The sequence below is a fragment of the Notechis scutatus genome, chromosome 2, assembly GCF_049901735.1.
Source record: "Notechis scutatus isolate UNSWTSFEM ecotype Mainland chromosome 2, rNotScu1.2, whole genome shotgun sequence".
Lineage (NCBI taxonomy): Eukaryota > Metazoa > Chordata > Lepidosauria > Squamata > Elapidae > Notechis > Notechis scutatus.
Genome location: NC_142010.1, coordinates 23,258,585 through 23,284,137, shown reverse-complemented (window position 1 = coordinate 23,284,137; position 25,553 = coordinate 23,258,585). Strand labels below are relative to the sequence as shown.

The following is a 25,553-nucleotide window of genomic DNA, read 5'->3' as shown; positions in this document are numbered from 1 at the left end:
CAGCAATTGGAACCGGAATTTCTGTCGCTAAACGATGCCATCATAATGAGGTGTCACATGAACCTCCTCGCTTAACAACAGCAATCCTGGCACTCCTGTTACTATTGTTAAGTGAGGCTCGCAGGCCTTTAAGCGAGTCCCAGGAGAGTCGCAAACAGGCCGGCGGGCAGGTAAGTGGCTGCTTCTGGTGGGAGAAGGCTCACAATTGTGAGACACTGAGTGGGATTGGGAGTGACTGCTGTTGAGTGGGAGGAGAGTGTCAGACCTGCCCCAACTTAGACGTTTAAGAAAGAAAGACCCTCGACTCCATCTGGTTGAAGTGATTTTTTTTTTAACTAAAGTTAAGTGGTTGCAGCAAAAGCTAAGCTAGATCTGAATATTCCCATGCAAAGGTTATCATTTCCCCCTTTCTCTGGTCCTTCCCTCTTGATCAGTCCATCAGTGCCCAATCAGTGCCCACAACAATACAAGAGCGCACAACAGATACAAACTCAAGGTAAACCGCACCAAACTTGATTGCAGGAAATACGACTTCAGCAACAGAGTGGTCAATGTCTGGAATACTCTACCTGACTCTGTGGTTTCTTCCCCAAAACCCAAAAACTTTAACCTTAGACTGTCTACTATTGACATCACCCCTTTCCTAAGAGGTCTGTAGGGGGCGTGCATAAGTGCACCAACGTGCCTACCGTCCCTGTCCTATTGTTTCTTTTTTTTTAATCATATCCATTTCATGTATATCCATAACCATGTGTGATGACCCGTAGTCTCTCAAAATAACCCCAAACCCAAAACATACATTAAAGTCCGGTAAGGCCTTCAACTTAACTTCACTGTTTTATTAGGCACAGTTTAAAGTCACAAAAGTAAATAATGAGGCAAACAGAAAGCCAAAACAAACCGCATTGATGAGAGTTCCGAAGCAAGCCAAGATAACTAATCATAAACTCCAGGAAAATAACCGAGAAAAGTCCATGGGAAGAAGGCCAGCAAAGATAAGCCTCTTTCAAGGTGAACACTAAATTGACTCTTGCAAATTCTAACTGCGCAGTTGCAAACTTATATACATAGCTCCCACCTGCAAGCCATGAGGAGGATCATGGTAATCTCCTCCTGAGTAGACCTCGCTTTTCCCTGATCCTCTCCTCCCTGCGTGACCTAGGATGGGGAGGGGATGGGCCTGGATCCTCCTCTGACTGCTCAGCCGGCCTCTGCCCTTCCCCAGCCTCCTCCACCACCTCTGGAGCCACACTCCCACTCCCTGTTGGCTGTTCCTCTTCTTCCTCAGAGTCAGTCTCCACCAGGGGCATGACACCATGCTTATACCTGTTACCTAATACTTGCTTGACAAATAAAATAAATACATAAATAAATAACTAGTATGCTGGTTTGAAGTTCTGGGAACTGCTTTGATGCTTGATGTCTCTCAATGTAGTTTCACATTCTGTTCCCAGTCCTTTTGTCCTTGGCAGCTGGCTCATTCCAGTTATTGTTAAACTTGTCTCCCTGCCCTCTGTTTGTCTTTCCAATTCTCAAGCCTGAACTTTACTTTCCCAAATTCCTTCCCCCTCCCCCTCCCCCTCCCCTGTGCTTCATGGCAGAATGCCAGCAGAATGAAGAAGCTGAAGATGGCAGAGCTGACAAGTGACTACCGGAGCAACTTGCAACCTTCTCTGCTGGCTCCCCCGTTGACTTTGCTTACAGGAAGCCGGCAGGCAAGGTCACAAATGCTGATCATGTGACCATGAAATATAGCAACTATCATAGGTGTGAAGCGGATATCAAGCACCCAGATTGTGATCACGTGACTGCAGGGACACTGTGATTGCTGGAAGTTAAAAGTACCACTCAGTTCAGTTTCATTGAAACTTTGAATTGTCACTCAACAAGTACTTGTTAAGTGAGGACTACCTACAATCCCTCATTTACTCTTTTTCCTTATATGGTTATAAACCTTGCTCATTGTGTTACTGCCTCCAAAGGAAAGCGATATGGAGCTTCAGGGGTATCAGACCTCCAAGATTTTATTCCCAGCTCAAGGAAAGAATGACTAAAATCAAGGCATTTCCCATCATTGTTATTAAGAATAACAAGATGTTGCTTCTTAGGTGGAAATCAGAAATGGTTGTTATTTCAGCCTAAAGAAAAAGCAAGTGTCAGCCCCTATAAGGTAGACCAGACTAAGAAACCAATGCAATCCAGGATGACTTTTATTGTACCAGCTATAAAGTTATCCGTGGACTGCCTCTTTCTGAGGATGCCAGTCCACTCCCATCAGATCAGAAAGGATGGCATGCTCCAGACTGTTTCTCTTAATTGTTGTCTTCTAGCCATACCTGTGAAGTAGGTCTTGCCCATAGTAGCCTCTGCCCTGTGGAACATCCTTCCCCTTGAAATCAGCAGCCACATCCCCGAGCTCATTAGTGGCATCCCATTGCAATGAACAAGGACGTATATTCAATTTCACAGTTACTAAGTTTGTTGGCCGAGCTGTAACAAAAATAGCCCAGGAATTGATTGAACCCTGGGAAACTGGCCCCTTGTCGATCAACAGGGGTGCTGATTTACCACTAGCTTATCAGGTGTTTAGGAGCCAAGAGCACAACAGCACAAGGAAGCAACAACGGCCATCAACACACCAATTAACAACTAAAAGCCACACAAAACTAGGCACCACATAAAAGGCATATAACAGCCCAGTGCGCACATTTTGGAGAGAGAAAAATTCCCTGAGGATGGGCTTCAGCATGAGTCTGAAAGCTTGGAAAACTAAACCCGGCAACCTACCCGGACTGGATCATGCAACATTATCCTGAGACATACATATATGCCTTCATTCGCTCACCTTTCCTTTTAAGGCCTTAAAAAGTTGTTTTCCTCTCTAGATGTTAGGATAAAGTGAGGCTGGCGCCCAGCGATGGTGATATTTATATATTGGGGTGTTGTTATGACCCTGGGTGGGATACAAAACAAACACCGTCACAGAAAACAGGTGAATCCCCTTTTATTCCTTCACTTTGCTTCCAAGCTCCGAATATCCTTGACGGAAGACAAAAAACTCCCATACAAACAGTTACAAAGAGGAGGGAAAAAGCAACACAAACCAGGCAAGATAATGGTTGGAGGACATCCACAGATAACACACACTGGGAAGGATGCCAAACTCAGAGAGGAACCATAAACTAGACATATTTCCACGCTTTGTTTCCAGCATTCACCCGTATGCAGGTCCATACTCTCATTCAGTTGTCACAGCTGCAGCCCATGAAGAGGATCAAGGCCCTCTCCTCCCGAGTAGACCACGTTTTACCCTGATCCTCTCCTCCCTGCATGCCCTAGGATGGATAGGGGATGGGCCTGGGTCCTCCTCTGACTGCTCAGCCGGCCTCTGCCCTTCCCCAGCCTCCTCCACAACCTCCGGAGCCACACTTCCACTCCCTGTCGGCTGTTCCTCCTCTCCCTCAGAGTCAGTCTCCACCAGGGGCATGACAGGTGTGTTTTTGGGGAGCTGCTAGAAGATGTTCCTTGGATACTAATTTTTCTTTTATGTTTTTTTAATCCTTGTTGGTGTGAGCTGCCCAGAATTATGGAATATAGGATGGGTGGCTACATATGTATTAGAAATAAATAAATAAAATTATAATTTTAGTCAAGATGGGTGGCATATAAATGTAATAAATAAAATAAAAACAAACAAACTAGGGAATCCTAGTATCCTGAAAACATCTGTGAAGTAGTAGACCCCGATTTACTCACAGTTATCTATCTCCCTCTAACCTAGACTGGATCGGAGAATGTGAGTTTACCAATCTCGCAGGTGTTTCCTTGTCTCTGCTTTCAGGTAAGAACAATGCTTCACAAGGTCTCTCCCATACTTCTTTAGGCCACCTGCCCAAAGTTTAACCTGGCAGAGCTGCTGCCTGCAACTGCAGAGAAGGTAAAAGAGAGCAAGCTTAAGGCAGAGTTACAGCTACGATATTTTAGCCCATTTTCTCACCTGGCTGCAACTTTTCCAGAGATGGAAAGATTGAGTTCCTGTGGAAGGTTGGTTTCTTAGGTAGAAATGCACGGCTTTGGAGTGTTACCAGAGGACTCACCGAGGAGGGGCAGGAAATTCCAAGATGAGAACTGTAGAGTATTATTTTCGCCCCTGACCAGCAGAAATCTAGGAGCTCCTGGATTATTTTAAATTAGGGAGAGACAAACTGTAGTCCCCAGATGGAATCAGGCCTGCAAGGATATCATTTGTGACTCTTCCTGACCACGCCAGGATTCACTGTAGTGTAAATGCACCAATGAAATTGTAAATCTGCCATAGGTATAGATTAAAAAAAACAACAATTCTATCTTTACCAAAATGGTCCCATTATTATCTTAGCATCATTGTCTCACCTATTCCTGCATCAGACTGTTAAAAATGTAGGGCAAGGCCCCTTCATCAAAATGTTATCTATCCCTATTCTAACAGTGCCTGGTTTACACCATTTAAACCATTTTAAACCAGCTCCGGTGGCCTGGAGGTGGAACTCTTGTCTCACAATCAGAAGGCTGTGAGTTTGATCCTAGGTAGAAGCTAATATTTGGAATAGACTCTCCTGCTTGGACAGGGGTGCGATTCAAATTTTTTAACAACCGGTTCTGTGGGCGTGGCTTAGTTGGTGGGCATGGCTTGGTGGTCATGTGACTGGCTGGGCGTGGCCAACTCAATATCACTCACATCGAGGCATGCATCTCTTCGCCTGCCCTCTCATGACTGTGGGGATGCTGCAACAGTCGTAAGTGTGAAAAGTGGTCATAAGTCACTTTTTTCAGGGCCATTGTAACTTTGAATGGTCACTCCACACAAGCAAAGTACCAGGAAAAGGAGGGGAAAAAACTCCAGAGAAGTTCCAGAGACAAGAAGCCTAGTCCTGCCAAGAATGTAATAAGGGTTAACGGAGAGGCAGTTTCTGTAAGCAACACCAGAATGTTTCCTTCCTGCCTTCCTTACAGGATTAGGCCAGTAATTTCTTCTAACAACCGGTTCTCCGAACTGCTTAGAATGTTAACAACCGGTTCTAGCAAATAGGTGCGAACCTGTAGAATCCCACCCCTGGGATTGGACTAGATGACCTCCAAGATAGGTCCCTTCCAACTCTGTTATTCTATGAACACTTGATTTTCTCAAAGAGCCTGGTGTACTTAATAAAACAGTTCTTTGAGAAAGCTGTCCATCTCGGAGTGCTGAATTGGTTGGGTTCATCAGCTGGACCCTTGACACAAGGACTGATTTCTAAGTTATCTGTAATAAATGAGTTTTAGCAGATGGCAGCACCTGGCCAGCCTGATCTGGAGAATCTAGTTAGTACTGAAATGGGAATTTAGGAAGCTTTTTCATGGTTTAGACTTGTCTGGGACATTTAAGAAGCTTCCCCAGAACAAGGCCACAATACTCATACTGTGACCAAAAAGTACCGTACAGAAGTGCCTGTCAGAGGACCAAGAGCTGAGCTTGACTGGATTATCTGATTTGTTCCAAATGGGAGGGTAGCTTCAGATGGCCCCTGACACCATCTAGTGAGCTATTTCATGTTTGCAGCAATTCTCAGGTAAATTTTCCTCTTTTCTATGTCAGACTTTCTCTTTTGGGCTTAGTGTGCAATTGAAATGGCATCTATGGCAATCTCCAATATGCACTGATGATGCATATCATAAATCATTCCTATGCCTGTTTCCAAGTTGCCATAAGAAGGAGGCAGGGAAAGGCCTGAGGGAGCAGTGGGGCAGATGTAGGCCAGAAGCACATTCCACGCTTATCTTGTGGAGATTGTAGCTTAGGCTACGGGATCTTCTGTCCATGGAAAATCCTTCATTAGAGAGTGTCCGTGAACATGTTTCATTGGAGAATCTGATTTATGACATACCCAGGGGGTGGGGGGAAACAGAGTCATAGGTGATAGTAAATTACGTGTCTCAGAGTTGGCTTCATACCTTAATGCTGGACATGTTGCTTCTAATAAATCTTTTGGATTCCTTTGAAGCTTGGCTCGAGACTCAATATTTAATTAGGGAAAAACCCTGACACATACGGTTATATAGCGTCACCCACTGCCAGATAAATCTTTTCAGAATAGTGGCATCAAACGCCCTATGTCATGACTGGAATATTGCCATCCTTAACCAGCTGTTAATTCATGGAGGATGGGAGGGCAGGATAGCCCCTCCCTCCCAGGACCATCCATAGGGGGTTTCAAAATAGTCAAGATGGTGGCTGCAACTATGCAACTGAGGCGCAGGACATACCTATACAGCCTTCCTTGTGCCAGTCCGATGTATGAACAGACCGAATCAAATAGGTCCACAAGTTCACCTGAGAGTCCCTACACTGGATTGGGTCATGTGGCTTTAAAAAAATGAGACCACAAGCCAGAATTTATTCTAGACGACTGGAGATGGAAAAGGTGGAGAAGATTGTTGTAGCTGTGGGTGTTTCTGTTTGAGGTTACCTAACCTCTGTTATTCCTCTCAGAGGTTGATTTTGCAGAAGTATAAAAATCAGATGGATGGATGGATAGATAGGGAATGTCTTTAAGGCCACCTCTCTCCCCCTCCTTATCCTCTCAAATATTGTGTCCATAGGTCTGGCCCAAGATTGAAGACCAAGCTGACACACCTCGAACTCATCTCTGTCCCTTTGCAAATGGTATGAAAATGGCATTTCATTCCATTTTATGGCAGATAACTATTGGCTAAAATAAATGTAAATATATGCATATATGGGGGAATGGGCTCGCTGGGAAGGTGGGATCACTTTGATAGAAGGGTCCAAAGGTGCTTTTTTCAGGAGGCAACTGGACTTCCTTGCTTTTTTTTTCTTCTTTTCTTTGAAGACGTTTTGCTTCTCATCCAAAAAGCTTCTTCAACTGTGACTGGATAGCGGGGAATGGAAAGGTTTATATTCCTTGCAGACAGCTGGCCCTCTTTAGCTACCGACTTTTAGCTATGCAATTTGGGATGAACACCCTTTGAATGGTGTGGGTGTATAAACGGATTTCCAGAAAATGTGCAGACTTCAGGAACCAGGAGTACTACCCCGATGACCCTGAGGACACAGATAAACCTCCAAGTGCTTCAAGGACCCTCTAAAACAGGGGTCCCCAACCACAGGGCCGCGGACCGGTCCCGGTCCGTGGAACATTTCCTACCGGGCCGCCGGTTTGCTGGGCACCGCCATCTTGTTTGACAAGAAAGTGCTTCCCGGGTGAGCTTTTCCAGTTGGAAAGCGGCGTTTGTCCTGAAGGAATCCTCGCGCCTTAGTTTCATCGAAGGGGGTTTGAACGAAACTAAGGCGCGAGGATTCTTTCAGCATTCAAGGCAAGGCGAGCCGAGCGACCGTCCCGAAGCTGTCCCGAGCGAAGCCCATCGACAAAGGTACAAAGGAGGAGTTGAAGGTGGCGGGAGAAGCGGGGACGGCTGGCTGGCCGGTCGCTCGGCTCGCCTTGCCTTGTCATGCGTGCTGATGCCGGTACTGGGCCGCGGATCATTTTGTGATGCCGGTACCGGGCCGCGGCACAAAAAAGGTTGGGGGCCACTGCTCTAAAAGAATGCAAATGAGCAGCTGTCTGCAAGGAACATAAACCCTCCCATTCCCCACCATCCAGTCAGAGCTGAAGAAGCTTCTTGGATGAGAAACGAAAAAAACAAAGTTTTTCCAAAGAAAAAAAAAAAACAAGAAAGTCCAATTCAGCAATGGGATCCTCTCTGTTCCACTACCAGTTCGACGATCATGTGCATGCGCAGGCGCCCCTAATGCGTGCACGCAGCTTTCCACACACCAGCTGAGGCCTGCAGCGGCAAACAGCTGAATGGAGAAAGAAGAGAAAAGTGCAGAGGTGGGTGGGAGGGCTGATCCTGCCCTTTTCTCTTCTTTCTCCAGTCAGCTGATCGTCGGAGCCTTTTTTTTACACCAGCCCAAACCAGCAGCATACCGCCCCTGGTCCAGCTGCCTCCTGAAAAAAGCATCTTCGGGATAATCATGACCTAACCATGGATGACTGAGAATCGCTACAGACTTTGTTAGAAGTGCAACCCTCTCATTTCAGACCAAGCAGCTTTGGCCAGGGCCTGGGCACACAGCCGCTTGGAAGTTCACACTTCTCGTGGAAGTTTGAGCTGCTTGGTTTCTGCTCCATGTGACCTGCAAGGAGAGCTGGTTCCCTGCTGGCGGATGGAAGAGCTTGCCTGCCACCCTCTGCATCCCCACCTGCACCTGGTCCTCATTCCAAATGTGAGTAAAAGAGAGCAAAAAAGAGGGAGGGGAAAGAGAAAGGTCAAACAGGAGATGAAGAACAAGTCTTATGTCAGTTATGCTGTCACTGCCAGGTTAAAGGGATTCTGGTAAAAATTTCCACTAAGAATTACAAAATATAAACCTGCTGCAATGTTTTCTCTTCCCTCCCCAATTCCTTTCTTTTTTTTCTTCTTTTTTTGTTTTTTCTCCCATTTTTGCACTAAGTAGCAGTTTTTCCTTCCTTCCTTCCTTTCCTCCCTCCCTCCTTTCTGCCTTCCTTCCTTCCTTCCTTCGCTTCTTCCTCTTGCTTTCTTCTTCTTCTTCCTTCCTTCCTTCCTTCCTATCTTCCTCCTGCCTTCCTTCCTTCCTTCCTTCCTTCCTATCTTCCTTCTTCCTTCCTTCCTTCCTTCCTTCCTTTCCTTCCTCCCTCCTTCCTTCCTTCCTTCCTTCTTCCTTCCTTCCTTCCTTCCTTCCTTCTTTCCTTCCTTCCTCCTCTTTTAGAAATCTGAGGGCCCTGTTGAGATATGATGCATCTGACATCTTCATTTCTCCAGAAGACCTCTAGATGGAAGAGGTTCATAGGTGGAAAGAGATGCCATGTCTAAGAGTTTGTGCCACTGAAAATTTTTAGCGCGCTCCCTCTAAAATACACAACTATATTTTTGTGATGGAAACAATAGGAATAGTCATATTTAAATGTTAAATATGGTATACAGGAGTGTATTATTATTACTATTATTATTATTATTATTATTATTATTATTATTATTATTATTATTAATTTATTTATTTATTTTTCCCTCACCCCTCACTTTTTAAGATGCATTTTTGTCAACTCAATCCAGTGAATTTATTTAATACTCCTGCCTCCTATTTCCCCCCCCCTCACAACAGCAACCTTGTGAGGTAGGCTGAACTTAGAGAGCACCCAAAGTCTCCCAGCTGGCTTTCTGTCCACGTCAGGACTAAAACTCAGTCTCCTGGTTTCTAGGCCTCACCTTAACCACTACACCATGCTGGCTCAATTCCAAATATATCAATTCAATTTAATTAATTTAGGATCCAATCTGGGCCGGTCACTGGGATCAGAGGTTTCCCCTTCTGAGCTTTCAGACTCGGGCTGAACCCCATGTTCAGGGAACTTGAAGGCTAGGGAGAAGTTTCCTGAAGATGAGTGCCAGCACGAGTCCAAAATCTTGGAAGACGAAACCTTTGGTCCCAGTGACTGGCCCAGATTGGATCCCGCAACATTATCCTGGGACACCTATATTTGTCTTCGTTCTATTAATGAATTTAAATATTCCAACTCTATTTCATTAATTCAATGTGATGTTGATACTGATTGATTACAGATTAATCAATTGGTAGGATTTTGTTGCTGTTCTTGTCCTACACACTTCTTTGTCTCAGTATTGTCTCTTTTTGAAGTTTATCCCTCTGTTGTTTGACCTCCTCATGCATACATTCATTCATTCATCCATCCATCCATTCATCAGGCTGGGCTGAGGGACACACTTATCCTTTGACACTGCATTCCTGTCTTAGAATAAGCAACCTTTGGTATTTGATGCCTGAAGGATTTGCTAGGTTTGTAAGCATTTCATTGGAGACTTTAGGTGTAGTTAGCAATAGCCCTTAGCATAGCACTTAGACGTATATACCGCTTCACAGAGCTTTACAGCCCGCTCTAAGCGGTTTATAGAGTTGGCCTATTGCCCCCAACAATCAGGGTCCTCATTTTACCCACCTCGGAAGGAGGGAAGGCTGAGTCAACCTTGAGCTGATGAGACCCGAACTGCCAAATCGCAGGCAGCCGGAGGTCAGCAGAAGTAGCCTGCAGTACTGCACTCTAACCACTGCACCACCGCAGCCCAGTTTGATGAATGGATGGATGAATGAATGAATGTGTGAGGAGGTCAAGCAACAGAAGGATGAACTTCAAAAAGAGACAATACTAAGATAAAGAAGTGTGTGGGACAAGGACAGCTCCTTGCAGTCAGGGGAGAGTTGTATTTTGTGCATGAGCAAAGGGGGCAGACATACAGTACGCACACATAACTTTGGGTTCCAGCTTTTCTGCAATGGGCTTGGTTGTAACAGAATTGATTTTCCCAACTTTCATAGGAACCACAAGAGTTCCCAAGATTGAGACCTCATCCTAACCTCTGTGTGCAGGTAGGAACAGAAAAATCAAGAAAAAATGGGCAACCATACTTTAAGTTTCCAAGGATCCTCCACAGGGCTGGATTATTTTAGCAGACATCAAAAGTCAAAAAGAGATTCTCTCATGGCTCCAAAATGGAGTTCAGACTGATTAACAGTGGGGAGGGGGAGGACTTCAGTGACTTTTTGCTTCTTGGAGCTGCTGTTGTGATTTTACTGAGCTTCATCCACCATGTGTAGCTAGATCCATCTCTTAGATCACAGTTAACAACTTTGGCAATTTAAAGATGGCAGGAGGGCTGGGGAATTCTTGGAGTTGAAGTTCACACATTTTAAAGTTGCCAAGGTTGAAAAACCCTTGTCTAGATGCATAAGGTGAAACTGCCTACTGTTGCCCAAGCAAATGCCTAAGTCACATAAAATAACTGTAGTGTATTCAAATATAAACTTCTAATACTACATTCCTATTGGTTAGTTAACATAGCGTAACGATTGGTTAAGAACAACGGGTTCCGATTGGCCGCATAAGCGGCGGGAAGTTTAAACACATGCCATTGGTTGCGAGCCGCGAGCAGCCGCTATAAAAAGGGCTGCCGCGGCTCGACTTCAGTTGAAGTTACTGGTTGCTAATAAAGAGCTGATTTCAACTCCGGTATTCGAGTCTGCTTTGTCCTGGCGATAGAACAATAACCATCACCACTTGAGAGTCTGTTTTACCAGCTTGCAGCAAAATCACATTTTATACAAATAAGACAGAGTATAATCCAACTCCAAATAAAGGTCTCTGTTGTTTTATTGACTTCCACAGAAAAAAATAAATCTAGAGACACTTTTCTTCCAATTTATTTCCGCATTGCACTTCCATAAGTGTCTATCCAGATTTGAACCTGGGCAAGAAAGCCACATATTATTATTAAATAGAAATGATTCTCTTATGTGATTATGTGATAAGCGATGGGGCACAGGGTTAGGATGCTGGGTTCATATTCAGCAAGCTTGTGTGCGAGGCCTAAGTGCTGTTCCTTGACAGGGTGAGCTCCTGTGACTCACTCCAGCTCCTGCCAACCTAGCAGTTTGAAAGTGAGGAATCATGAGTAGATACGGTATTAGGTACCACTTCAATGGGCACATTTAATGGAGAAATGAAAGGAACCTTAAACTGGGATCCCCTGGGCATCAGTGATGTTACCAGCTAATCCTTTCAGCACGGAAGCACTTCAATGCTTCCACCACAAATCATGAATGTGATCATGATAATCTCTCCCCAGATTCCAGCAATCCAATTTTTTTCCTCTTTGTACAGGTAAGAAGGAATGGAAGCACCTACCTCCAAAGCTGCCTGCAGGATGGTGAGTGCTGATGTAGAGGCATGCCAGACCGTTCTCACAATTAGCAGTTATGTTTATTCTGCAACATTTATTTTAGCTCCAAAAGTGGTTCCAGGAAGCTCTTTGAGTGGGGGACGGCTGGAAGTCCACAATGCAACTGTGATGCACTGTGGTGCACCAGAATATATAACAATACATATAGTTGAAAAATATCCCCTCAGGAAATTTCAAGGCACCTGGGATGATCTCATCCCAGCCCCACCACAAGTAGTTAAATGGTAGGCTTCCTTTGATATCAGATTATAACATCTCTCCCATTGCAATTCTTATGGCTCCATATTATGGTGATTTTATTGTGGTTTTATCATGGATTAATATTTTATCTCGTATATTTTTATTGTCCGCATACATTTTATTTATTTTTATATATACTCTGTGCGTGCGTGTGTGTGTGTGTGTGTGTATGATCATATACATATTAATGATTGCATGATCTCTGTAGATGCTATATGCTAAACAAATAAATAAGTGGTTCCAGGAGCAAAATATGAAAATCAGTCATGAGACTTATTTCAGAGATTAAAAAATATTGTGGAAAATGAAATAGATGAAGTGGGGGGCAGGGGGGGGCGGGAGAGAGAAAGCAGACTCAAACATTGGCTTTGGGATCCTGCCTGTGGTCAGGATGAATCTTTACCCTTGGCCAAGATTCTAATTTGGACACAACTTTTTGCATACCTTTGCTGTTCCTTTTATTCAGCAATCGATTTGCCCTGTGCAAAGAGCCCAATGGGGGCGTGCATAAGGCGCGCACCAACGTGCCTACCGCCCCTGTCCTATTGTTTCTCTTATTCTTTTATTTTTCATATATGTACCCATTTCATGTATTCACAACTATGTATACTCTTATACTTATTATCTTGTAAATAATTGGCAAATCAAATAAATAAATAAAATAAATAAATGGAGATGAACATTAGGAAGGGAGTCTCCCACAGCCATTTGAAGGGGCTTTTGCCCTCCTCTCTGCTCTTAGAGAAGCATTCATGCCACAGTTCTCTCTCCCCTCATTTTACGCACAAAGGAAGGCATATGCGCTGGCATGCTGGAAAGGGTGAAGGGCTTGCAACGAATGGCTGCGATAACAGGAGTGTTCTTTTTGTATGATGCACAAGTCTGTCACATGAGACACAAGCAGTGTTTTGATTTCAAAAAGAGAGGGCACTGGAATGCAAAGCTTTCTCAAAATCTACCATTCCTGGTTCCAAAGATGCTTAGGAAAAATAGAGTCTCACCAGAATCCTGTTTGGTTTAAAATGTCTCTGAATGCAAGAACTGCATCTAAATCCATGAGATCAGTCGTTTATGCTGCTTTTCTTTTCTCCTAGATGTCACAAAAAGTCAGCAATACCTACTGTTTCAGGAGATTCGGGATACCCAGGGAAATCTGTTAGTTCAAATTATGGAGCAAGGCACCTGGGTCTCCCCTGCTCAAGTCCTCAATACAGTAAGGCCTTTCTCCAGCCTTTCTCTTCCTCCTTCTGTGAGTCTGAATCTTAATTGCAGTGGGAAATCCAGTACTCCTTTCATTCCCCCCACCCCTTTCCTTCTTTGCAGAGAAGAAGGAGGTTGGAGGAAGACCTGAGGAACAGTATGAAGTTAGGGAAGTGCACAGAGGTGAGTACTAAAACAATGGCTGGAAGCAGTGGTGGAATTCAATTTTTTTTACTATTGGTTCTGTGGCTTGGTGGGTGTGGTGTGGTGGGCATGGCTTGGTGGGCATGGCAGGGGAAGGTTACTGCAAAATCCCCATTCCCTCTCCACCCCACTAACCTGCTTTCCAGCTCCGTTCTCCTGTGCAGGCCAACCAAAGAAGACCCAGCCAATCAGCTGGGACTCGGGAGGCAGAGAATAGATGGGGGCGGGGCCAATCAGAGGTGGTATTTGCCGGTTCTCCGAACTACTCAAAATGTCCGCTACCGGTTCTCCAGAACTGGTCAGAACCTGCTGAATACCACCTCTGATCTGGAAGCCTTTATAGTGGGACACTATGATCCAGAAGGAGGAAATGAACAATAGATAGGACGTACTTGCTTTTATATAATGCGTGCCAATAAATCCTTTGTCTTATGTGGCGCTTGACAGGTGAATATTTTTACTAGACAGTTCTTCTTTGATGTTTTCTACAGGTGTGGCAAGAAGAAGGGACCAATGCTACTATATTCTGGGCATGTTCAGTGGAGCATTGTGAGTGTCTTGTGTTTGAGATTAAAGACTAGGAATGCTACTTAGAAAGCCACCACATCAAAAAACTAGAGTAGCAGTTACATAGAAAATGATTGGATTGCTAAGTCAGTGGTGGGATTCAAAAAAATTTACTACCGGTTTGGTGGGCGTGGCAGGGGAAGGATGCGGTAAAATCTCCATTCCCTCCCACCCCACGAACCTGCTTTCCAGCTCCATTCTCCTGTGCAGGGCAACCAAAGAAGACCCAGCCGATCAGCTGGGACTCGGGAGGCGGAGCATAGATAGGGTGGGCAATCAGAGGTAGTATTTGCCGGTTCTCTGAACTATTCAAATTTTCCGCTACGGGTTCTCCAGAACTGGTCAGAACCTGCTGAATACCACCTCTGGATTGCTTGGTATACGCTGGGCAAAACTCCCATGCTGATTGCTGTCTGGGGGAAGAAACAGATCTCCACTGTTTTCCATAAAGCTAGGAAGGCAGAGGCCCTGTGGATTTTGTGGGAAGAGTTTTCCCTGGAGCAGATGCTGCTATGAAGAAAGCCTATCAAATAACAATGTTGAATGGAGAAGACCCAAAATACAGTCACCCCATCTGTTTTAGTAGGACCATCTCCCTTGGGGAGAGGCGATATCTCAAATAACCTTGCCCCATGCCACACAGGGCTTTGAAAATGAAAACCGACACCTTGAATTGCATCCAGAAGCAAATTGGGAGCCAACAGGGGTGAAACATGGGCATCTAAAACTTCATGTATTGTGCAAGGTTTCCAAAACTGCTGAAACTTCTAGGTGATCTCCAACAACAGCCCCACATAGAGTGCATTGCAGTTGTCCAGTGAGGAAGTGACTAAGAAATCAGTGACTATGAACTGGGCCTCCTGACCCAGGAACAGGCCCCAATGACAAAAAATAAATTTATGAAAAGCCACAGCTGCCACCTTGCCTCCAACAGCAGCTGCAAATCTAGTACGATTCTCAAAATTGTGTATTAACTGTTTTTGGGGAAACAAGACCCCATCAACAGTTAAAGATGGCATCTCTCCTAGTCCCGGACACTTAAAGAAGTCTACCTTAAAGTGAAGCCAGGACTATCTGCCCAAGACTTTGCCTTCAGCCTTAGCCAATGGGAAAATGTCAGGAAGAGAAAGGGTTGGGCTGTGCAAATTGGGCTGGGACCAATTTCATCCACAGTACAGTACTGAATTCCTGCTCTCTGTATTTTGATGCAGATCCCCGGACCTACTGGGTACTGATCTGGTTGATCACTCTCCTAGGTAGCTGCTGTGTTCTACTCATGCTCCTGTTCAAGAAAGAAGCTGTAAAAGGTATCCTCCTTGTTTCTCAACCACCAAATCTACTCCTATGCTGCCATACTCAATGAGTATTGCCTCGGTTACTTATTCCCTTCCTCTTTTCATGACCCCCTTCATCCTAGCCTTGGCTAAGAATCAGTGCCACGTCTCTAATTCATTTGCCTCCCTTAACTTAGGATTTTGCCTTGCGCTGTGTTTCCATGAATGTTTTTCTACTGCCTTTCACGTGTTATGTTTCTGTCCAAGCAATTGTACTGACTGCTATTTGGCAATCAAGCCAAGTTCAAAGATTCGCTTTGGTTCAAAGATCCTCAAAAACTGGCATTACGGCGGCCCTGTCATTAACAGCAACCTCAGTGTGAGTTTCTCAGGGGGGTCTGTGAATTTGCCAGCCTATGTTGAAAAATAATACTACTAAAATCCCATCAAATGATCGTGAGAAATAATAGTGGCTGCATCAATTTTAATTTTTAATAGAGTAAATAGAGAGAGTGTGTGTGTGCCAGCCTGGTGTAGTGGTTAAGGCATCAGGATAGAAACCAGGAGATGGTGAGTTCTAGCCTCACCTTAGCCACAAAGCCAGCTGGGTGACCTTGGGCCAGTCCCTCTCTCTCAACCCTAAAAAAAAGGCGGCAAGAGAAAACCACTTCTGAAATCTTGCTGAGAAAACCACAAGCATTCATCAGGAGTCAACAATGACTTGAAGGCATCAAAAATGTGCTTTATGGATTCTGACACTTTGACTGGATATGCTAACAGTTTCCATCTCACTCATTTATTCCAGCAACTTCTCTTTCTTCCACGTGTTCTTTCCCCTTGGTTTTCCCCCAGGTGATCTTCTTCCTTTCCGATCACCCATCTACATTTTCCTCCAAAGAATCTTAAGGCAGAAGAGGAAGAACAAGAGAATCATCTCTTAGTTTTATTCTGGTGGACCTTTTCTTTCTTCTAGAGGCCAGATTCCCACAAAACCAAACCTCACAAATCTCTCTTTCTCCTTTGTTCTCTTTAGCTTTTAATTTCTGCTCTGAATGGAGTTCACAGGCTTGTTCCTATTTAATTATTCTTTCATCCTCACTGTGCTGATCAGACAGTATATAGTTGATCGGGAATTGGGAGCTGTCCCCTTAAGGGAATGCCTCATGGGAAACGTAGTTAATGCCTTATGGGAAATGTAGTCCATGTCATGTAATAACATCTGTAATCCTGATTGGTTGGGTCAATTTTATTCTTGCTTGGACCCCAGCATCGTGCTGGTGTCTTTCCCTTTGCTCCATTTTTTATGGGATGAAGATAATTGTATTTTCACACTATGAAGACGACTATGCAAAGATTGGACATTGGATGAATCTCAACATAACTGTGAGTTATACCTTGAGGATGCTTATTACAATCCAATAAAGAAACTTTGTATGGAAGCTTTTGTAGAGTTTATCTTACTGTCTTTATATTCAACCAGAAAGTTAAGTTAAAGACAGAATACTCACTCAACACATTCAAGTTTAAGTTCAATATGGTGGAAGAGCTGTGGATCATCTGTGCATTTGCATATGAAGTCATGGTGGCTTTTTCTGGCTGTTTATTCAGACCCTTGGGATATATATATTTGTTGTGTGATTGAAGAGGAGGAAGGGAAGGATCTGCCCTGCCAAACTTTGGCGTGTGTGAATTTTTCCATTTGCTATAGAAGTCACACTTCATTATTCTAACTCAGAATTCACCCACAGCACACACTAGATCTGACAATGAGTGGGCTTACACACACACACACACACACACACACACACAAATCCCATTCATTATTTTTTTTTATATTTACAGGCTGGTTCAAGATCCTGAAAGAAGATTACAGTTCCAGAGGTAAAGGCAACAGAGGCTCTTGTAGAATTTGGAAGATAATCTATGCCAATAATTCTTCTTTGAGGAATCTCCTGTCATCCCTCTCTTGAATCCCCAAATCCTTCTGTATCTTTTCTAATCCTCAGCTTTTCATTTCTGTACAGAAATGGAATTTACTGTTGTAGAATGTAGTCTGGATTCCCAGAAAGGAAGGGTTGCATTCCAGAGGAGCAAGAGACAGCGAAGTTTAGATAGTTTGGTTGGGAGGAAGAAGGTCAAGAAAGCTCCTTCCCAGGAGTTCTTGAAATGGATACTGTTCTGTATTTGCATTCTTGTAACCCTGTGTTCTGATTGGCTAAGACGCAGAACGCTCGGATTGGTCGAGTGTGCAGCACTGATTGGCCGTTACAACTGGACTTTCTCAACTGTGTTAATATCAGATACATAATGTCGGTTCCAGATTGATGAGCTGTATTTGTATGTATTTTGTATGCTCTAGTTAGCAGTGTAATATTACCAGAGAAAAAGCTACGTAAGATTAGGTTAACAACTCTTAATGCCTTTTTATGTAGTTACAGTGGGCTCTAGTACTTAGATCATTAGAGATGAGTACTCCAAGGTCCTTGACAGAGTTTGGATCATCAACAAGGTCTTGACTATTCAGCCTGTATTTTATTTTCTGATTTTTTTTGCCAATATGTAAGACAGAGCATTTGTTTGTTGAGATTTGAAGTTGCCATTTGTTTGACCATTCTGATACATAGTCGAGGTCTTTTTGAAGGGTAGCAGTATTGTCTGTGGTGTTGAATAGCTTTACATCATCAGCGAAGAGAATGCAGTTGCTCTTAATATGACCACAAAGGTCATTATGTAGAGTATGAAGAGAGTTGCTCCTAGAACACTGCCTTGGGGGAGACTGTTGACAGGTACAGAATTTGATAGGACGTTCCCAATTTTGACCATTTGTTGTCTGTTTGACAGGAATGCTTCTATCCAGTTATGCAGGTGTCCAAAGATACCGTAAGATTTTAGTTTTAGTAGTAGTTTGTCATGTACCACTGAATCAAAGGCTTTACAGAAGTCTAGGTAGATTGCATCTATTGCTTTGCCCTGATCAAGTTGTGTAGTCCATGTGTTTTTGCAGTGTAAGAGTTGCAGATTGCAGGATAGTTTTTTTCCTGAAACCAAATTGTTTATTAGAGAGTAGGTTGTTTGTCTCTAAGTGGAGGATGATGGATTGGTTAATAATTGATTCCATGACTTTACAGGTGACGCAGCATAAAGAGATTGGTCTGTAATTTTCAACTAGGCTGGGGTCTCCCTTTTTGAAGATGGGGATGACCGTGGCTTGTGACCATAGTTTTGGCAAGGAGCTGGTCCTGAAAGATTTTTCAAAGATTATGCTTAGAGGTTCGGCTATGGCAGTAGATAGCTTTTTTAAGAAGTAGGCACATATTCCATCTGGTCCAATAGATAGAGATGGGTTAAGATTGCGTAGTGCTTTTTCAACATTGTCTTCTGTAAAATCGATATGTATTAGATCATTGTAGTTTTCTGTGGTTCGACTAGGAAATACTGGGCATGATCCATTGCTGTTTACAAATACTGAGCCAAAGAATGTGTTAAAGAGGTTGGCTTTAATGGTGTCATCGCTGCAGTCTTTACCATTAGGTCCTTTCAGGGGTGGGATGGACCTAGAGTCTTTTAGTTTGTTGTTTACAAAATTGTAGAAAGCGCGGGTGGAATTGGTGCTTAGAAGGTTTTCCTCTTGTTTAATGTGATAATTGGTGCATTCAGTCTTTATCTGGTGGCATAAATTTTTGTATCGGCTTTTGAAGTTGGCAACATGACCAGATTTGTTTTTCCACCAAAGTGATCTCTTTTTGGATTGAAGCTTCCTTATTGTTATGGGTAATCTGTTTTTTGTGGTTTTTGGAGTTGTTATTAGTACATATAGTTTGATGACTTTTTTGACTTCAAAAGATATAAACATAGTTATGAATACATGGATACTAATAAGAAAATAAAAGAAACAATAGGACAGAGACGGTGGGCACTTTGGTGCGCTTATGCACGCCCCCTACAGACCTCTTAGGAAAGGGATGAGGTCATCCTCGTTAAACAAAGTGTTCTGTATCCTGTATAGATGCAGATAAATAAATTCCACAAAACATCCATAACAGAGTACTTTTATTGGTTCATCAGGTATCCTCATAACTCACATTTGTGACAAAGTTTTTCTTTAATGACCAATCCTTTGTATATCTGTCTTGTAGCGATAGAAGTAGAACAGTTACCACGAGTCCATGAGTTCAGCCAAGAGTGAGGAAAACTCCCCCAACCCATCGAGGGTCAATTTAGTGACCAATTAGGATTACAGATGTGGTCAGGTGACATAGACTACATTTCCCAGGATACCTTAACTACATTTACCATGATGCATTCCCTTAAGGGGACAGTTCACAATTGCTATCTAACTATTCAGTTCCCATACACTGGCTGGACAGCATACAAAGACTACCTGTACTCTCTTTAAAAAAATTTTGAGAAGAGGCAGAAGGCACAGGTGTTCAGCATAGTTGTAAGTGGAAGGGGTGCCGTATTCAGTTACCAGCCAAAAAGCAAGTACTGATTAGCTAAAGTGACTTTGGTGCTGAATTGTGGCTTAGAAAGAGCAAGTATAAATTAGTTGGTGCTTCCCAAACATGCTGGACTTTCATACATACATATCCAAGGATGGGATTCAAACATCCCAGCAACCAATTCGCTGCCTGGTTGCTGGGTGGGCGTGGCCATGGTGGGCGTGGCCTACTGGAACTTCCAGGAGGGCCATTTTTTGTCTTCCCCCCAGGGTACGGAGGCTTCCCTTGGGCCTCTGGGAGGGCAAAAACTGCCTCCCCCAGGATCCGGAGGCCCTCCAGAAGCCAGAAACAGGCCCGTTTCCAGACTTCTGGAAGGCCCATTTTTCTCCATCCCAGAGCCTCTGCATGGACCCTGCACTTACCTGCATCCAAAATGGGCCACGTGGAGACTTCTGGGAGGGGAGGGGCAGGTGGGGCCAGCCGGTTGATTCAACCACCAGTTCGGCAATCCAGATGTAAATTTAACATCTGGTTCACCCGAAATGGTCCTAACCGGCTGAATCCCACCCCTGTATATATCTGCAAATACTCCAAACGGACAATTCATTTTCTCTCTGTTTGAAGATTTGAGAGGTGAATTGGCTGAAAGACCCCTAACAATGATATCATTGCAAATGTTTATGAATGAATATATATATCAGTCATTAAGATCCATCCCAAATTCTTGTCGGTTTGGATTGCAAATTTTCTGGTTTGCCCTTTGGAAAATCAGCAATAGGTGAAGAGAAAATGCAAAGAGAAGGTTTGGAAGGTAAGATAAAAAAATTTGATCTTCGGCGTATAGAATTTGCAACGACGACGACAAAGCATTCAAACTTGAGAGAGCCACTTGTGAAAGTGCTGGACGAGAAGCAAAGAAGAGGGATGTTGTAGGGTAGGAAGATTCATTATTGTTTATGGAACATCTCATCTCTCTCTCTCTTTCTCACCACAGGAATGCTTCAGGGACGACAGGTCCTCATTCTCTACTCTCCAGATCATGAAGGTTATGAGCGTGTGGTGGGCATCCTGGCAGATGCACTGACTCAGCTGCAAGCATCTGTATCCCTGGAGTTGTGGAGCCGTGGGGAGTTGGGGTCTCTGGGGCCCATGCAGTGGTTCCACGCACAGCGACATTTGGTCCTTCAAGAAGGCGGAGTTATTGTGCTGCTGTTTTCCCACGGTGCCGTGGCCAGTTGTGCAGAGTGGCTGGGCTGGAAAAAAAACTTCCCTCGGTCCGCCGTCAAACCAGACAGCACATTCTTGGCTTCCCTCAACTGCGTCCTGCCTGATTTCCTAGCTGGTGAGGCCAGGGCCACCTACATTGTCAGCTGTTTTGAGGAGCTCCTTCCAGTCAGTGAAATCCCTGAGCTTTTCTGTTCAGTACCTGTCTATCCTCTGCCCTCTCAGCTCTTTAGCTTCCTGCTGGACCTGGCTGGACCCAGGGTAGGACACAAACAGAGGATCAGCCTCAAGAGACATGCAGGGTGCATCCACAAGAGCCTGGAACAGGCAGCACATGAATGCCAGCAAAAGTACCCCAGCTAGCAGAACCTGTAATTGCTGCTTTCCCAGCTGGAGGATAGACAGAGAGAATGCATTCTGTCACCATCCTTGAGGAATAAGATTTTCAGAAGTGAGCTGGTCAAAGTACATCTGAATGTACTGACCTAAAATGTCTATACTAGTTTTCCCAACAAGTCAGAATGGCCGGTCTGTTCCTGTAATTTGGAAAGAGACCTGTGATGGTGTAATAAGACTGGATCATGGATGGGAACTTGTTTTGCATCACTTGTTCAAGTGAGATTCAAGTACCTATTCAAGTGGATGGTAGAGATAAGGAGCTTGTCATCGTATTACAGAATGGTAACCAGCCAATAATATGAAGGGAGGCCATCAGTAGATCCAGAACGGACGATCTCCAAAGGTGTGGGCCTCTCACCTTCATGCTTTGCTTTGGCGCTCCCTTGAAGCAACTGCTTGCAAAATGCAATGATGACAAAACCTAGAAATACTCAAATTAGAATGGTGCAGAGCGCTTCATGAAATTAGCTGCTCGGAGCATCGAGGGAGCCATGTCCTGCGAAGTCCCAGCGTGGCTTGGTTTTGATGGAAAGATCTTCAGGGTATGCATTTGTATTTCAGAAAGTTAGGAAAACATCTCAGAACGGTGACACTGAACATACAGCTACCTCAGCAAGTTTGGAAGGATGTGTTTGTTGGTTTCCAGAAAGTTCCTTCGGATGGTTCGCACAGCCTTTAATTAAAAATGAAAAGGGCTTTGAGTAGGTTATCCGCCTTTTATCAGGATCTCATCCTCACATTCTGCTTGCCATAATGTCTACATTACTAAATGTTTTTGAGAGACCTCTGTCACAGGTGCTGAGGTGGCCTAGAATCATCTTTGGTTGTTCCACTTTGGAAGTGGTGTTTCTCTTCTTCTCCAGACACAAAACTTTCCATGAGGACAATTTAGGATGTATCAGGGAAGAGTTTAGAGATGATTAGTCAATGAGAGTGATTTGCTCAGCTCCAGCTGTCCTGGCAAGTCGGCTCCTTCCCTGCCCAGTAACTGGGCCCTGTACCGCCACTGTACCAGCCATCTTGTCTTTGGTTGGAGGACAAACTGGACACTTGGTCGGTGTGGGGAAAGTTTTCTTTTATTTATTTGGTGGATGTTTTTATTAATGTCTTTTCAATTGTTTGAATTGTTTTAGAATTGTAAGCCAGCCAGAGTCACTTGGTTGAGTTGAGTGGCTATAGAAATTGAATAAAACAAACAGGCAAACAAACTAAGTTTCCTTCAAGAGGGAGAAAGGAAAGCAATCCCAGAGGCACAATAGCTCTGAGAATTCCCTGGTTTCTGGCTTTATATTTCAAATTAGCCCTTTTGCTCATTTAAGGAGATTTTTGGCCAAAGAGGAAGAATTGGCACAGGTCTATTGATCCCGTTTCTTTGACAGAAGGTGTTCTACAGGTAGCCCTTGACTTACAAACATTCAATTTAGCAACTGTTTGAAGTTACAAAGGAACTGAAAAAAAGTGACTTTTGACCAGTGGTGGGATTCAGCCATTTTGCACCACTTCGGGAAAACTGATTGTTAAGTTTCTGAGCAGTTTGGTGAACTGGTTGTTGGAAGATATCATTAGGGCAGAGAACCGGTTGTTAAATTATATGATCACATAGTCGCATGATCAACATTCAGATGCTTGGCAACTGACTCGTATTTATGACGGTTGCAGTGTCCTGGGGTCATGTGATCAACTTTTGTTACCTTGTGACAAGCAAAGTCAATGGGGAAGCCAGATTCATTTAACAACCATATTACTAACTTAATAACTGCAGGGATTCACTTAACAACTGTAGCAAGAATGGTCATAAAATGGGGCAAAACTCACTTAACAACTGTCCTGCTTAGCAACAGAAATTTTGGGCTCAATTGTGGTCGTATGTCAAGGACTACCTGTACTTTCTTCTATTGCCCTTTACAGCTGAAAGACTCTATGATACACATTAATTAATAACACTGCCATCTAGAGCCGAATTCCTGCAGATGCAGACAATTGATTCAAGACGACAATACTGTAGGCCTCTTAGAAGAAACATGCTGCAAATAAGAACGATTAATACTACCATAAATACATAAATTGTCAAAGGGTAACTTATTCATGTCATAGATGCTCTCATAAAATGACAAGGCAGATGGGTGTGGATAGTCACAAAACACTCATTTATGAGAAAACAAATGGATAAGCTTGTTGTTGTATTTGTAGCTTTCCAGAGTGCTCTATAGTCTATAGCCTTCTCCTCTTAATCCTGGACTTTTTCTTCTGGGAACTCTTTTCAAACAAAATTCGCCCTTTTTATTTCTTGAGGATGCCTCTGGAGCATTTCTGGGACCTAAAAACATAGTTGAAAAGAAGTTCTATTTGCTCGAGACAGAGATTGTTTTTAGGACATGCCAGGTGCTCTTTCATTTATTTATTTATTTAAATAAAATCATTTTAAAACTCAGGTGGAGATGACTTATTTTAGTTTCCTCATTCCCTGAAGACATGAACAATAAACTGTAAGACCGATGGATTTTTCCAGAAGCAAATGAGCATTTACTGTGTTTCTCCAACAATATGGCCTCCACCAATAGGAAGGCCCAGCATGATTTCTAGGCATGAGGTTAAATTAAGCCCCGCCCCCAAAATTTAGGCCTATTCAAACCATGTTTTTCCCCGCCGTTCGTTAGAACTACACGAGGTGAAGAGAAATGGGCGGGGGAAGGGCGGGGGATGGGGAGAAAACTTGCCTTTAGGAGTGCCCTGAAGGTAGCCTAGGCTAGAATACCCCGATAGCCGATAGAAGCTCCCTTGAAGGCATAGTCCCCAGCCGCTTCAGGGAGTGGCGTGGCTACCCATGTCCCCTCGCCTTTAGGGCAGTCTCTTTCGGGCGATGGAAACTCCCCAAATGCAGTCACCAGCCACTTCGATTGGCTGGTAGAAGCGGCCTCGGGGCAAGTGCACACACACACACACACACACTCCCCTCGCCACAAGGCGCTTCTATCAACAGGCAGCTCCCGAAGGCAGAGTCCCCAGCCGCTTCAGAGCGGCGTGGCTGCCCGTGTCCCTCGTCTTTAGGCAGTCTTTTTCAGGCGATGGAAGCTCCCCAAATGCAGTAACCAGCACACACACACTCCCCTCGCCATGAAGCCGCTTCTACCAGCCGATTGAAGTAGCTGGTGATTGCATTTGGGGAGCTTCCATCGCCGAAAGAGACTGCCTAAAGGCGAGGGGACATGGGCAGCTACGCCTCACCCTGAAGCGGCTGGGGACTCTGCCTTCAAGGGAGCTTTCCTGCCGATAGAAGCGGCCTCGTGGCGAGGGGAGTGTGTGTGTGTGTGTCCGCTCACTCCGAGGCCGCTTCTACCGGCTGATCGAAGTGGCTGGTGACTGCATTGGGAGCTTCCATCGCCCGAAGAGACTGCCTAAAGGCGAGGGGACACGGGCAGCCATGCCTTGCCCTGAAGCGGCTGGGGACTCTGCCTTCAGGAGCTTTCGTCGGCCGATAGAAGGCCGCCTCGCGGCGGTATGTGCGTATGGGCCGCTCTGGGTGGGGAGGAATTAAGTCACCCCCGAAAAGACGGCCTAGCCCTTTTTTCAGGGGTCAAAAAAAAATAAGGCCCGGCCTTATTTTGTGAGAATCACGGTAGTTATTTCTTTTACATAAATTGAAAGAATACTTTATTCCCAAAGACGTTGGGTACTTGATGTTCTATAAAAACAGGAGCAAGGAAAACTATACAACCAAAGAAACTGTTACAGGGTTCCCACTGTGCCCTATCCCAAAGCCTGGGAAAATAGCCAGATTTTTGATGCCTTTCAGAACGTTACCAGGGTTGGAGACTCTCTGGAGGATACCTCTACTATTTGGAATGACTGCAGCCTGTTTTCGGGGACATCTTGAGGCTAGGATATAAAAAAATCAAGATATTGAAGCTACGCCCCTTTTTATATGTGTTGTGCAAAAAGGGGGCAGGGCTTTGATGACACAGTTGTGACTCTCATCTTTTCACCTTTTTTGACATCCACTCTAACATATGCAGATCGATGCTCCTGCTACACTCTGAAGGGATTAATTAACCCTAATTCCTCTATATATTTATTTTTTCTGTAATTTTTTTTTATCTTCAGGATGGGATGAGGCAAGTTTGGGTCAAAAGGTTTGTCATCCTTTGTAAGGACATCTACTGGTAGTCTTCAACTTTATTTAATTTATTTA

The 25,553-nt window shown here is 44.1% G+C and overlaps 1 protein-coding gene across 5 annotated transcripts in view; it reads left to right on the top strand.

Annotated features, from left to right (window-relative positions):
• The window catches only part of IL17RC (interleukin 17 receptor C), a 48,028-nt gene extending 24,233 nt beyond the window's left edge, over positions 1-23,795 (top strand). For 3 of the 5 annotated variants that reach the window (XM_087954446.1, XM_087954448.1, XM_087954449.1), the window contains 11 exons: positions 3,782-3,841; positions 6,619-6,682; positions 8,082-8,266; positions 10,394-10,444; positions 11,736-11,781; positions 13,149-13,267; positions 13,378-13,437; positions 13,950-14,007; positions 15,237-15,332; positions 17,142-17,180; positions 20,736-23,795. In XM_087954446.1, coding sequence (XP_087810572.1) covers positions 3,782-3,841; positions 6,619-6,682; positions 8,082-8,266; positions 10,394-10,444; positions 11,736-11,781; positions 13,149-13,267; positions 13,378-13,437; positions 13,950-14,007; positions 15,237-15,332; positions 17,142-17,180; positions 20,736-21,328 — 1,371 coding nt within the window. In that variant the 3' untranslated portion in view covers positions 21,329-23,795. Of the gene's footprint in view, positions 1-3,781; positions 3,842-6,618; positions 6,683-8,081; positions 8,267-10,393; positions 10,445-11,735; positions 11,782-13,148; positions 13,268-13,377; positions 13,438-13,949; positions 14,008-15,236; positions 15,333-16,151; positions 16,737-17,141; positions 17,181-20,735 lie in introns of those variants that run through there. The other 2 variants (XM_087954447.1, XM_087954450.1) reach the window with 2 other exon arrangements.
• Positions 23,796-25,553: the final 1,758 nt, after the last annotated feature.